Below are 12,963 nucleotides of genomic sequence, written 5' to 3'. Positions count from 1 at the left end.
AGTTGCAGCTTTACCTCTGTTAGAAAGCGCTGACACTGGAGACTCCTTACACAAAACGAAACCGTTTCCACAAGTCCCTGTGAATGGCTTGTTGCTATAGAAACAATCAAGTATTAAAAAGTATAGTATAAAGCTGTGAGCTGCAGCTGCATTACTGTCCGAGCTGCTGAAAAAGGAGTATTAAAAAAGCTTTTAGTAAGAATCATCATGCTCAGACAAGCTGCCTTTATTCTTCCTCTTATTTATATATATATTTTTTTTTAAGTTTCCTTCCTGCTTTGCACAGTCGGAGCTTTATGTAATCAGACACGTGACGCTGAGACGACAAGAAGTCAGCGTGTTTCCTGGTTCTGACCGAAACCTAAAAAAAAAAAAAAAAAAAAAAAAAGAAGAAGAAGTTAAAAAAAAGTGCGCGTTCACGCCCAGCGGGGCGGTGAAGGCGGGAGCGCGCTTTCACATGTCTCGGTACTGGTGTGAGCGCGCGCGCTTTCAGGGTCGCGTGAAAAAAGCTGGAAAATGAATACTGGGCTTCGATACTTGATCCTCGGCGTTGTCACGTCGCTTGCAAAAGCAAAGGTAGGAAAGTTCATATCTCTTTTTACTTTAGCTGAGTAATGTTTCGCGGTAATGAATGATTCATAACGGTAGTCGTGTCAGGTTTGAGACTCCTGAGGAAAAAAAAATCAGGACGCTTGATCAGAGGAGCTGTTCTGTATCACTGACAATAAAAAAGTTCAAAAAGGTAAGGGTTTTTAACAGAGAAACACACACACACACACACACACACACACACACACACAGTGTGCTCTGCTGTGTAAACACCTGTGTTGTTTCTCCTGTAAGAGATTTTATTTAAATATGAGGTTTACTGTCTTTCTATTCCTTCTTTTTATTATTATTTTTTCAATTTTTTGTTTATTTTATTTACTTGTTGCTGGTATCTGTTATAATTTCATCTGTAAACCCTTGAACTTCACCATGAAAGTGTGACTCACATGGTGTAATTTACCCACAAAATCCCAGATCAGCAGAACAGACTGTTGTGGTGAACTGAGAATGAAGGAAAGTGTTAAATGGTCCCAGGTTTAATTGCTGTAGTTGCTAAACCAGAAACTTCAGACTGTTAAACCATAATAACCAGCGCATGACTGTTCACTATGCTGCGAAGGAGTGCAGCAAGTTTCTGTTAACACAAACTTCACACTTGAAATGTGTTTATGCAGCGCTTCTTTACGGAGACAAAATGTTACAGCATGCACAAATGTTCAGGTTTTACATGACATAACAAATCAGAGTTCAGTTAACCAGGGCTTGTGCGCCGTTTTGAGTCTTAAGGCTCTTTTCCTAGTATCACACTAAAGGTCAGTATGATTCACCACAGTTCCAACTTTGGGTAAGGACAAGTTCTGGAGAAAGCAAATAATACTCAGAATTTCCAGGCAATTCTTGTAGAATGTCCAAGTTTCACCTCTTCTTCTTCTTCCTTTTTTTCTTTAGACTCATGAGGTGAATGGTTTGTGTAAATCCTGTAAATTGCATGCTGAAACAAGCTCACCTGCTTATTCTAACCATCATTCTGTGGCTTGGTCATATTAACAAATCCACACATGGAATAAAAATTAAGTGTTTTTCAGTTTAATCAAACCAAAACGACTGATTCCCTCATTAAAAAAATCAAGATTTCAATACACTCTTAGTAAAAAACAGTGTCCGGCCACCTAAAAGGTGTTGAACAGAAGGTCTGTCAGAACGTTTAGGAGTTCTTAATGAAATTAGGGATGCGTTGGCGCGCTTTCATTACTAAACCCTAGAGGATCTTTCATTTTGTTTCTGTGTATAGCAAAGGATTTCCTTTTCGGATACAGCTCCAGGTAGAAGCCATTTAGAAAGATTAAAAACCTCCTTACATTGTGAAAGATTAAAAAAAAAAAAACATTGAGGAATTTCCAGGCATTAGATTACATCTACAAAAAAAAAAAAAAAAAAGAATTAAAGCACTAATACACTTAACAAAGCACACAAAAGGTCCCCAAAGCCACGTCTGAAGGTTCCACCAGTGAGACACTAGAGGATCCTCCAGGAAACTTTGGTTTTCTGTCAGAAAATGACGGCTCCTCAGAGGTTTCTTGGATGATTAAGAACTACAGCTTTCTAAAGGGATTCCACTTAGATCCGTATCTGAAAGGAAACTGTCGGCTCTACATGGAGCTGCTTACGGGTTCTTGCGGCGCTGATGGAGAGGGAGTGCAGGCGAGCGACACTCACCCACTTTTGGTTTATGTGACTAAGCAGAGACGAGCTCTGGTACTGTAATTCAGTGGAAATGTAATTGTTGATACGGTGAGGTTTTCTGTAAGGAGATGTTTATGTAACATTTATAGAAGGAGTCTCCAGTGTCAGCGCCTTGTAACAGTCACAGCTCAAGCTTCAGGATGTGCTGTTATAGGAAAATAATCAACTTCGGTGTGGTAACAGTAACTTCACTTCATCACACCACGTTGTCGTGGATTAATTTACTACAACTGCATGACGCCGAGGGTTTTATTCATTACTTAACATCTTTTATGCAAATTTTCGTCAGTGGTTTGACCTGTGGGGAAATCCTTAAGGTTTTATGTAGAAGCCTATAACAGACAGTTTCTCTCACATTAAAGATACAACTCAATTAGAAAGCTAGGAATCCTTATCTGTATAAAAAGAAATGCTGAGGAACCCCTTTTAAAAGCGTAATCATCATGATCACTTTCTGATTACTGAGGGGAAATCATTTTAAAACACAATAAGAATTTATATTTTGGATGTTTTGAAGGTTTTTGAGCGAATGCACATGGCATATTGGCGGTAATGATGATGACAGTGATGTACAGTGTTATATTTTATTCTTGTTTTATAGGAAAAAAAAAGGATTTCAGGGAACTGCTGTGCGAATACATTTGATTATTAAACCGAAATGTGTTCGTGTCAGGAGTTGAAATGGATTACTGTATCATGTATGTGTGCCAGAAATTTTATTTTTTTTCATTTATAATGCCAAATCTGACAAACAAGGAAACACTGAAGGTGTGAAACCTGATGATAGTCTTTTTTTTTTTTTTTTTTTTTTTAACAAATAAGAGCTTATCACTAGATATTGATGTATTGAAAACTTGCTTTAGTCACATTATTATGAACTGAAGTTCAGAATTCTATAAAATAACAGAATATATTAAAGTGTGATGGTTTAATATTGTAAAAAAAAATCCAGCTGAAGCCCTGAACATGTGCCACTGGAGGTCATGTGCATGATGGCATGTGAACTAGTGCAAAGCAAAGGCTGCACAAGTCGGACACCAAGCATGTCTCTGCAGGTGGTTTACGTTGAAGGTGATTATCAGTGTGTGTGAGAGTGTGTGTGTGTGTAAAAGAATATATGTCAGCGTTTAAGCGCTTGTCTTGTGCATGATTGCGGTTGATGCATCGCACAGCGCGCCGCTCTTCCGGAAGCAGCATGTCCTTTTCCCTCACCGCGTCTATAAACATCTAACCAATCATGGCGCAGGGGGGCGGGCGCTGTGCGAAAGCTAGAGGAATGCATTCCGGAAGCGATTAGCTTCAGAATGTAGCGTGTTTCCTGGCAACCCGTTATGCGTTTCTCAGAAAGGGCGTTTGTGTCTGTCTGAGGAGAGACGTGATGATTATCATGGGATGGATTTCTAATCTTCAAACTTGTGCAACTGCACCGTAATGCATCTGTCTAAATGTTAAACTATGAAGCTGTTAGAGGATTTGTTTTTTTTTTTTTTTGTTGTTGTTGTTGTTGTTGTTGCTAAGCTACATGGGTCTGAATAAAACATCATAAATAAAATTCTTCTCTTATACGTTAGAAGAAGTGTTTTATTCCTCTTATACCACAGCAGTTTACAATGATTAAAGCTTTTTATTAAAGTCTGACACATACCTTTATTTATGTTTACAGTTATGCTTACTGTAATGTTTGTGAAACATGTTAGTTCCTGTTATCACTTCTGTTATAGCAGCTGTAAACAGCCCCTCTCTCTCTCTCTCTCCCTCTCTCGCTTGATAAGACAAAAACGCAGCTTGTCATGTTACCGAGAAATCGCAAAAAGCGTAAATCCCTCTGTCCTGAAGATGTCGGAAAACCTAAAGTTGCAGCTTTACCTCAGACTGTTACGAAACGCTCACACTGGGGATTCCTTCCCGAAATGTTAGATAAACATCTCCTTATCAACCAGAAAGCATCGCATCATTATATCACCAATTACATTACACCATGTTTTAATCTGGATGTTTCCAGACATTTCACACACAGTCCACAACATTAAAAGGAACTATTAACAGCTGAAAAGTATGATGTGAGATTTTTTTTAAATAAATAAAACATTTTAATCATGAACAAAATTGCTGAGGTATAAGAATAAGAATAAAAGACTGTTGTGCCGTTATTGGAAAATAATCAGCTTTGGAGTGGTAAAAGTACCTGTACTTCACTATCACCATCCTGCCCAAGCTGTGCTGAATGCCTACTGTGTTATTAAACTTCCGTTTTTCTTTCTTTTTTTAAAAAAATATTGCTTAAACATGCTTGATGCCTCATTGATTACTCAACAGGTCTGCTGATAGTCATGAACATTTCCAAGTTGTGCAACGATACCACGTACACTCCGTACTATAGGGAAGATTTGATGCTGTAGTGTATAAAAATATACCAGTGACTGGAATTTGCTGCTCTTTAGTTGGGGCCTGTTCAGTGGTGTCAGTTCCTGGATGTGGGTCTGTCTGAATGTCAGTGAGTAGTCTCTGGTTAATGCTGTTTTTCCATCTGCAGCCGTATCAGACGGATAATGCGTGCAGGAACAGCGCTACTGAATACCTGTTCGGCAACCTCTGCTGCACCAAATGCCGTCCTGGTAAGATGAGACGTCGATGCATGACGTGATGATGTCTACTCAGGTGTGTTTCAATGTGGAAATGTTTTGGTGCTTATCATGTGGCATGTGTTAATAATGATGCAGGTACCCGAAAGGTGAGTGATTGTACCAGCGAGAAAGATACGGTGTGCGAGGTGTGTCCGGCTGGAATGTACTCCGATAACATGAATTATTTCCCAAACTGCTTCTCATGCAGCAAATGCCAGGAAGGTAGGACTCCTTTTATAATGATCATAATCTGCTATTTCCTAACATCATACCTATGTATATTTATATTTATACCACTGTGGATTTGAATTCTCAGTTCTGATTGGTTGGAAGGTGTTGACTAATTTTCCAGAGCAGCAGCTCTGACTGTAGTGCAGCTGCAAATCACAGGTTTATTGTAATGCGCTCTTTCTAATACGTTATCGTTTCTATAGTAACAGCTCATTCACACAGACTCATATGGCAGACGCTAAATATATCCTAAGATTAATAATAAATGGAACAAAAAAAAAAAAGCATGTCAGGGTGGTCAGGCTGCATCACACCGCCTCCTTGTTGATTGCTTTCCTGTAATAGCCCACCCTGTTGTTATTTATTGCTTACATATTTAGAACCATAGACTCAACCGTTTTTATATTTTTATTGTAATACTATTTACTGTAATGATCAAAAGCCTGCTACTGGGTGTCACCCAGAGGAGAGTGAGTTCCTTTTTGAGTCTGCTTCCTGTCAAGTTTTCTTCCTTTTCCTGTGTCATAGACATTTTTTTTTCTCACTCCTGTCACCTGTGCTTGCTTATTAGGGATCCAGATTTAGACCTGGATTTCCGCTTTGCTGCTTTGCGACGATGTCTCTCCTTAAAAGTGCTATACAAAAGGAACTGAATTAAATGCTACACATGCTGCACATTCATAGTTCATAGTTCATCCCTTAATATATATCCTTCGCTGAGACTGCTATTTGTAATTCTATGCGCATGAGCTGCTTAGAACTAAAGATGCAGTTAAAGTGAACAAAATGTAATTGTTCCTTGCCTGTAATAATCACATAATTACACAGATACTTAAAAAAACTATGATGCATATTATATATGATTCATAGGATGAATATTTTCATGCACTGCCTGTAATTAGTTTCTACATTTCAAGCTTCGAGTTATGTTTTTCCCTGCCCTGGAAATTAATCTCACCCCAGAACAGAACTCCGCAGTGTCGCTCACTTTTCAGTAAAAGGCGACTTACAACACAAGCATAGTTTCAACACTGGTAGGAAGAGGAAGGATTTCAATGCACCGCTTTCAGTGCAATTGTATTGCATCTTGCAGGCCTCTAAAGTTGACAAACTGCCCCTTTAATGCTGTTTGACTTCTCAACTCTTTTGGCAGACAGGGGCATGGAATACGCCAAGCAGTGCTCCAAAAACAGTGACGCAGTGTGTGTGTGTAAGCCTGGGTGGTTCTGCGTTTTTCCCGAGGAATCTTCGTGTAGTACTTGTGAAAAGCATAAGACATGTGGTCCTGGCAAAGGAGCTGTTTCACCAGGTAGGAGGGAAAGTTCGATAAAACAAAACGTAATTTATTGCGTTATTCTATGACGGCGCTTTTGAGGACTCAATTCTGATTGGTCAGAAGATGCTGATTACTTTTCTATAACAGCAGCTCTGGCAGTAGCTAGCATTTCCTGGACTTGTTCTAATACATTATCATTTGTACAATAAAAACCTACACATGGATTTGCATGGAAGACACTTTACATAAAGATAAGCAGATTTTAGTGTGTGTGTGTGTGTGTGTGAGTGATGGATGTGTATTTGGGGTCAGCTGGTGACAAACCTTTAATTCAGTAGTAACCAACTTGTGTTTGTTTTGAACGTGTGTGACCTGATCTTCTGTTGTTTCATCATGGGGATGACTAATAAGGATAATAAGGATGTAATATAAGGATATAATAAGGATGCTGAGTAATTCAAGATCTTCATAACACATGGCTCCTTTCTCAAGGACAAACAAATAGACCTAAGGTACAGATACTAACAGTTCAGATTTGAACCAGTTTTTACTTCCTCACCCATCATCATCATCATCATCATTATCATCATACACTCGTGTGGGGGATAGACAATGATTTCAGATCCATCAGTGTGTAATCATGTAGTCAAGACGTCTATTTAACATTTACGGAATGAGTCTCCAGTGTCAAAGCTTGCTGTTGATTATTTTCCTATTTTCCACTACTGCTCTATGATTTACTTGAACATATTTGCATGTGTCTGTTGCAGGAACGCCAACAACAAACGTCAAGTGTGCTCACTGTCCTCCAGGAACATTCTCTAATGAAACCAGTTCGCAGCCATGCCGGCCACACACTCGGTAACGATAATAAACTTTATTTATGTATCAGTTCTTGTACACCGATAATAATTAAACAGAGCCTTTGGGACCCAAAACTGTAAAATAATTCCATGCAAGTTAATGAGTGCCACTTTCCATCGTGTGTCTCCGTCCTCTTCCAGAACACAAAGGCCGCCTGGCTAATTGTCACCTAATAGTTAGTCGGTTGTTAGCTAGCATGCTAACGATCTTGGCTAGTGTTTACAATATGAAACCCTAATGTTAGCTAGCAAACAGGTTACTGGTTTTAATGATATCATATAAGTTTGCTAACTTGTCAGCTAGGTTCCTAGCTGACCATTCTACTTAATATTGTATATATTAGAGTTCATGTTCACTTTCTTGCTAGCTTCTTCTGGATTTATGTACAAAATATAACACTTAATCTAACAAAAGCTAGCTTGTAGTGAACTCAGCTAACATTTAACTCAAAACAACACTATTTGACATTTAACACAAAACAACACTATTGATTTGGCTGCTGGTTTTAGTTAGCTTAATGTTAGCTAGCTTGCTAGCGAGCATGACTAACGGTTACTACAAAACAATAGGCAGTTTGCGCTCTAGCGCTTGCAATCTTGGCAGCTGGTTTTAGTTAGCCTGGTGTTCGTTAGCTTGCTGGTGAACTTAGTTGCTAGGTTTAATTAGCTTAATATCAGCTAGTTTGATAGTGACCATGGCTACTGCTTTACACAGTTTAATAGGCTAATGTGAGCTAGCTTGCTATCAGATCTTGTTAGCCTTAAAGTTCATATCATTTGCGAAGCAGGAACAATTATTAATTTTCCTTTCAAATAAGTTTCAAAGTAGAACTCTTAAATCATCCAGATAACCGGTAAGGAACCTCTTTGTGTAACCTTGTGAGTGAAAACTCAGTAGCTGACTCACTTCTCAAGAGGAGCTTTGCTGAATGTAGCTTGAAGTTCTTTGCTTTTATTATGACATTTTTCTCTCCACCTGCATTTTCAGCACTTATCTGGCACTTTAAACACTTCCAGTGAGTTTTGAACACTTTGAACTAACAGGGCTTTTTGTTTTCAGGTGTGATTTGCAGGGCAGGAGTGTACTGAGTCAGGGCACTCCCAAAACCGACACGGTGTGTGGTCCGATTCTGAGCATAATCCCAAGCCGTGTTTCCATTCATCACCATCCCACCACAACCAAGGCTACTTCTTCACCCCCAGAGACCTCCACGAAGCCTCCAATCCTGGTTCCTCAAGACACATCACAGAGCACGTCCGCTGTGTTTTCAGCACGCCGTCCTGACAACATCGGCTTATGGATCGGTAAAGCAAGAATTTTTATAGTGAGGGTACAAGCTAAAAGCTGATTCCTGTAGGTAGACTGTTCTTTGTATTTATCAGGAGACACACTATGTTTGACTTGGCAGTTATTGAACTTTTTAATGAGATAAGTAGGCAACCTCTTGGTGTGATGGTGTTAAAGTATTTTGTATTTTTTTGTCCCTCCCTTCCTTGCCCTATTTGACGTTTCCTTCTTCACTTCCGTTCTGGCTGTGTTCTCTGTTGTTTCTTCTCTCTCTCTCTCTCTCTCTCTCTCTCTCTCTCTCTATCTTTCCTGCTATCTCTTTATATCTATCTCCCAATCTTGCACCGTCAGGTCTGCCTGTCGCTGTGTTGCTGGTGGTTTTGCTGATAGCAACTTTCTGTATTTGTCACAGGAAAGGTAATGTGTGCAAGATCTTGTATGTGTGAGATGTCAGAATCAGCGTAGATCAAAGTACAGCACTGACAGACTTTTCATTCTTTTTTTTGAGCTTGAATCATCATCTTTCATTGTACTGACTGATTCTGATGTAATATAAACTGTGATCCTTGTAGATACCCTTTCTTTTCTGGTGTTTCATGGCCAGCATTACGTATTGGAGTGTGATAATAAGACTTGGATTTCATGTGTTCAATACTAACACACAAGAGCTTTTCACTTCTTTGAAGAAAGTGGCAAAAGCAGTTTTTGTATATTTTTTACATATTTTTGTCTGTTTACTCAAATGAATTTCAATAAGTGATAAAATGGTAAGATCGTTTTATAAAGATTGTTGTTCTAATCTTTTTTCCACTTTTTTCTTTGCAGATCTAGTTAAACCTGCAGTCCATGATGGCATTGAAGTAAGTATCTGAATGGACATACAGTGTACTATACAGGGTGTCCGAAAAGTCAGGAAGCAATGGGAATATGTTGAGCAAAATCTGCAAAAAACATGATTCAGCGGCTGAGAAAAGTGTGTAGAGCGTAAGGGTGAACATGTAGAGCATATGTTGTAAAATAATAAATACAAAACTGTATAGTTTTAATGTCTGTGTTTTCTGACTTTTTGGACACCCTGTAGATTACATCCATCTCTAAATGCCTCAGCATACTTTGATTGGCTTTCACGACAGTATGGCGTGATTGCGGCGCAAAACGGAGGCTTTGTTCAGTGTGTCGTGCACATGGCTGCTGAACGAGCTCTGTGGATGAACGTGAACAAGCCTGTGACTGGCCTTTACAAACAAATTGTGCCCAAGCATATTCATTCTAAAAATGGATGACGTTGAGATGCACCATCGCATCTTGTTGTAGTGGAAATTGTAGTAGCCACACGCGGTACAGGAGCACACAAGAGTATGTGAGCTTGTAAGGATGATTTGGTCGTCATGCCACAGTCATCATCGTCTCAGTGTTAAGTACGCTGAGGCCTTAACAGTCCAGCTAATATTCTCATCTCTCTTGTTTTTAGGCAGGACAGTGTTCAAACTCAGTCCACTCCAGCCCGACAGAAAACCAGGGACTGTTAGCGGATAGCAGCGACCCGTCCACTTCATCGTCCTCTGACAGCCACAGCCAGGGCACGGGAGTGAGTCAGGACTGCCTCCATGTCGAGCCACCCCCTGTCTCCAGCCCTGTCGTTAACGTCAGCATCACGGCCACGTTTAATTGCCAGGTGACCCCAACCACAGGCTCCTGCTCCATTCCCATCAGCCCCAGCGTGCCCCCGCCGGAGCCCGAGTTTCCGCTTTCTCAGGAGGAAGAGCTGTGCGTGTCCTGTGAGCAAGAGGACAGCAAAGACGCGATACAGTCAGTGCAAGAGAGTGGGATGACTAAGTACTGAAGACAAGGGGGAAATCCGCTAGCTTCTCTTGCATGTTAGCAGTGAATGTTTAATCTCAGGCTGAGTGTGTTTGTGTGTGAAAGTGTGTGTGTGTGTGTGTGTGTATGCGTGTGTGTGGTGGGGTTTGGTGCTGTAGTGGATCATCTTCCAGCATCTCTAGTCATGTGTAGATTTTATTTCACATGCAAACCCTGTTTTAGAGTCCACTAGACAACAGAAAAGGCACAAATGCACCCACACACTTACCATCAAAACACATATATATGAATATGCAAATGAAAACCCTACACACGTCCACCAACACACTTCCCCTCATACACTGGTGTTGAATGCAAGGACACAAAGTAGACAGGGGGCTAAGGGAAACCCCCCCTGGAATGAAATTTGTCCGAGGGCAGTGTGGAGGAAGAAGGCCATGCATTAGCCGGGCAGCGTTCATTTGCATGTTTTAACCTAACAGGCTCTTAAATTTTATGACGCAAAAACATTTGCATACAGAGAAAAGTTCTGCACTGTGACTTGTCTGTACAATCGACCAAATTCCCCTGAAGTGAGAAAATCATTTGTGTTATTGTGCTAAAGCTTTAACACGGTATTTGACTGAGCCCCCGGTGTTTGCGTGGGTTTCCTGCAGGCTTTCAGGGTTCCTCCCACCTCTCAGAAACATGCGGGTAGGTGGACTGCCTCTGCTGAATTGTCTCTAGGTGGGAACAAGTGTGAGATTTATACATGTAGTGCTCCGCGATGGTCTGGTGTCCCATTCAGCGTGTATTTCCTCCTCATATAGGCTCCATGATCTAAGAGCTTACAGAATGGGATGGATGTGCGAACCCTTGTTTTTTTCTCTTCCTTGGGAAAAGGCCAAATGGACTGGATATACGATGTGCAGTTAAAAACAGAGCTCAGGGGAGAATGCTCTAGGCTATCATCAGAACAATCACATCATTCATTAGTTTAGCTAAGGAAGGCTCAGGTGTTCCAGACTCTCCTTCTTTCCTTCCTTTTTGGCAAACATTAATGCTTTAAAGTGATAATGTTCTCCTGAATGTATAGCCTAGACAGAATTCAAAAGGAAACTGAATGCCTTTGTTTGAGTGGCAAATGTCAAACAACAAGTAGGCGAGTTGCACTTTACCCACTCATTTGCTCTGAGGAAGTATTGTGGTCTTGCACTGTACATAAATAAGAAATGGAAACTACATGTGGATCACTGACGCCCCCCAGTGGTATTTAAAACAAATGACTTCAGTGCAGAATGTAATGTTACTTACCTAATGTGTCCAGCTTTTGTAATTAGCTCATCTCTTCCTGCAAATATGGAACATTTAACCCCCTGAACTCTCAGTTACACATCATTCCATTGGTCTGAGTGTAAATTTAGAGTAGTTACAGAGTAATATACTTTAAAATAAATAACTGAACTGTAACCCAATCATTTAAGGGGATAAAATTAAACAAATTTTTTTATGCTTGTTTATTTTTGTACAGAGAAACATTTTTTTATAAAGTATATGTGTGTGTGTGTGTGTGTGTGTGTGTGTGTGTGTGTGTATACATGTATAGAGAGAGAAAGAGAGAGGAGGAATGAATAAATGTTAAAACTATTTGTCTTATATTTGCTGTGCAGCTGTGTGTTATATTGATTTTGTTTTTTTTTAATTTACACATTGTTTAACAAATCATCTTTGTAAATACATTTCGTGCTTCCCTCATGTCTCACATGCTGCTGCTGTTGTCTGGAAAAATTACAGCTCGCAATAACTTTATTTATGTCCTTTGCATCACTTAGGAGGGCTGTGTGAGAACATGGGACTCTCACTTGTAGCTACCTCCAAAGTCTTTCATTTAACTTTGACCTCGTCTTTAATCCTAAAGCTCATTGATGCTATCTGGTGTTTCTCACAAGCCTGTTACATTAGTGAACACACACACACACACACACAGAGAGGATTTTGATCAGATCTTGGCAGGAATGCCACTCAATCACATCCAGGTATGGATTGATGGAGTTAAAGAATCATACAGAAGGATCTTTTTAGTAAAGTATGAAGTATTGATTGCATCTTCTGAGGCTTCGCACCTTAAATGTTTAAGTTGGCGATGGGAATTCTGGCTCTTTTCACTGAGTCAGATCATTTGGCGCAGCTCACCAATAAGAGTCAATAAGGGTCAACTCTTTCACCTCACAAACCTTGCAATGTTACTGCCAATGATTTTTTTTTTTTGCCTAACCATGGCTGAAATTGTTTCATTCTCAATTTTTAACAAAAATAAATTTTCTTTGCATTGCATTTAAATAATTGTCAAATCAGGCAAGGCACTACAAATGTGCACTGCCAAACAGTAAGTATCAGTGCATTAATGTTATTGTTCCTGCAGTGTCTGTGATACTCATATAGCATATGTGTGAGTCAACTCGTAACATTCACCTGAAAGAACTGACACATCACTAAAGTAAGCATTCGCTCCAGTTTAGTTATCATGCATTTCATTCTTCTGTACATTGAGCAACACAGTGAATATAAAGTAATCTAATAACTCCAGAA

At 39.8% G+C, this 12,963-nt stretch overlaps 1 protein-coding gene across 2 annotated transcripts; it reads left to right on the top strand.

Moving 5' to 3' along the window:
- The first annotated feature begins 404 nt into the window (after positions 1 to 404).
- On the top strand, positions 405 to 12,477 carry tnfrsf1b (tumor necrosis factor receptor superfamily, member 1B). 2 transcript variants are annotated; one of them, XM_026932724.3, is made up of 9 exons: positions 405 to 576; positions 4,826 to 4,907; positions 5,013 to 5,138; positions 6,301 to 6,456; positions 7,194 to 7,284; positions 8,347 to 8,591; positions 8,926 to 8,991; positions 9,400 to 9,434; positions 10,046 to 12,477. In XM_026932724.3, the coding sequence occupies exons 1-9, from the start codon at positions 517 to 519 to the stop codon at positions 10,415 to 10,417; spliced, it is 1,233 nt and encodes a 410-aa protein (XP_026788525.3). In that variant the 5' UTR covers positions 405 to 516; the 3' UTR covers positions 10,418 to 12,477. The 2 variants fall into 2 exon arrangements, with proteins under 2 accessions (XP_026788525.3, XP_034170239.2); XM_034314348.2 differs by lacking the exon at positions 405 to 576 and adding an exon at positions 596 to 742.
- Positions 12,478 to 12,963: the final 486 nt, after the last annotated feature.

The sequence above is a fragment of the Pangasianodon hypophthalmus genome, chromosome 20 (genome assembly GCF_027358585.1).
Source record: "Pangasianodon hypophthalmus isolate fPanHyp1 chromosome 20, fPanHyp1.pri, whole genome shotgun sequence".
Classification (NCBI taxonomy): domain Eukaryota; kingdom Metazoa; phylum Chordata; class Actinopteri; order Siluriformes; family Pangasiidae; genus Pangasianodon; species Pangasianodon hypophthalmus.
Note: the sequence above shows the minus strand (reverse complement) of the source record. Positions and strands in the feature narration are given on the sequence as shown.

Bases quoted from the DNA above. Each gene is read 5' to 3' on its own strand.
- tnfrsf1b (XM_034314348.2), top strand. From the start codon at position 632: ATGATTCATAACGGTAGTCGTGTCAGGTTTGAGACTCCTGAGGAAAAA. The intron at 743-4,825 runs GTAAGGGTTTTT...TTCCATCTGCAG, and splicing joins CAATAAAAAAGTTCAAAAAG to CCGTATCAGACGGATAATGC. The intron at 8,592-8,925 runs GTAAAGCAAGAA...TTGCACCGTCAG, and splicing joins CAACATCGGCTTATGGATCG to GTCTGCCTGTCGCTGTGTTG.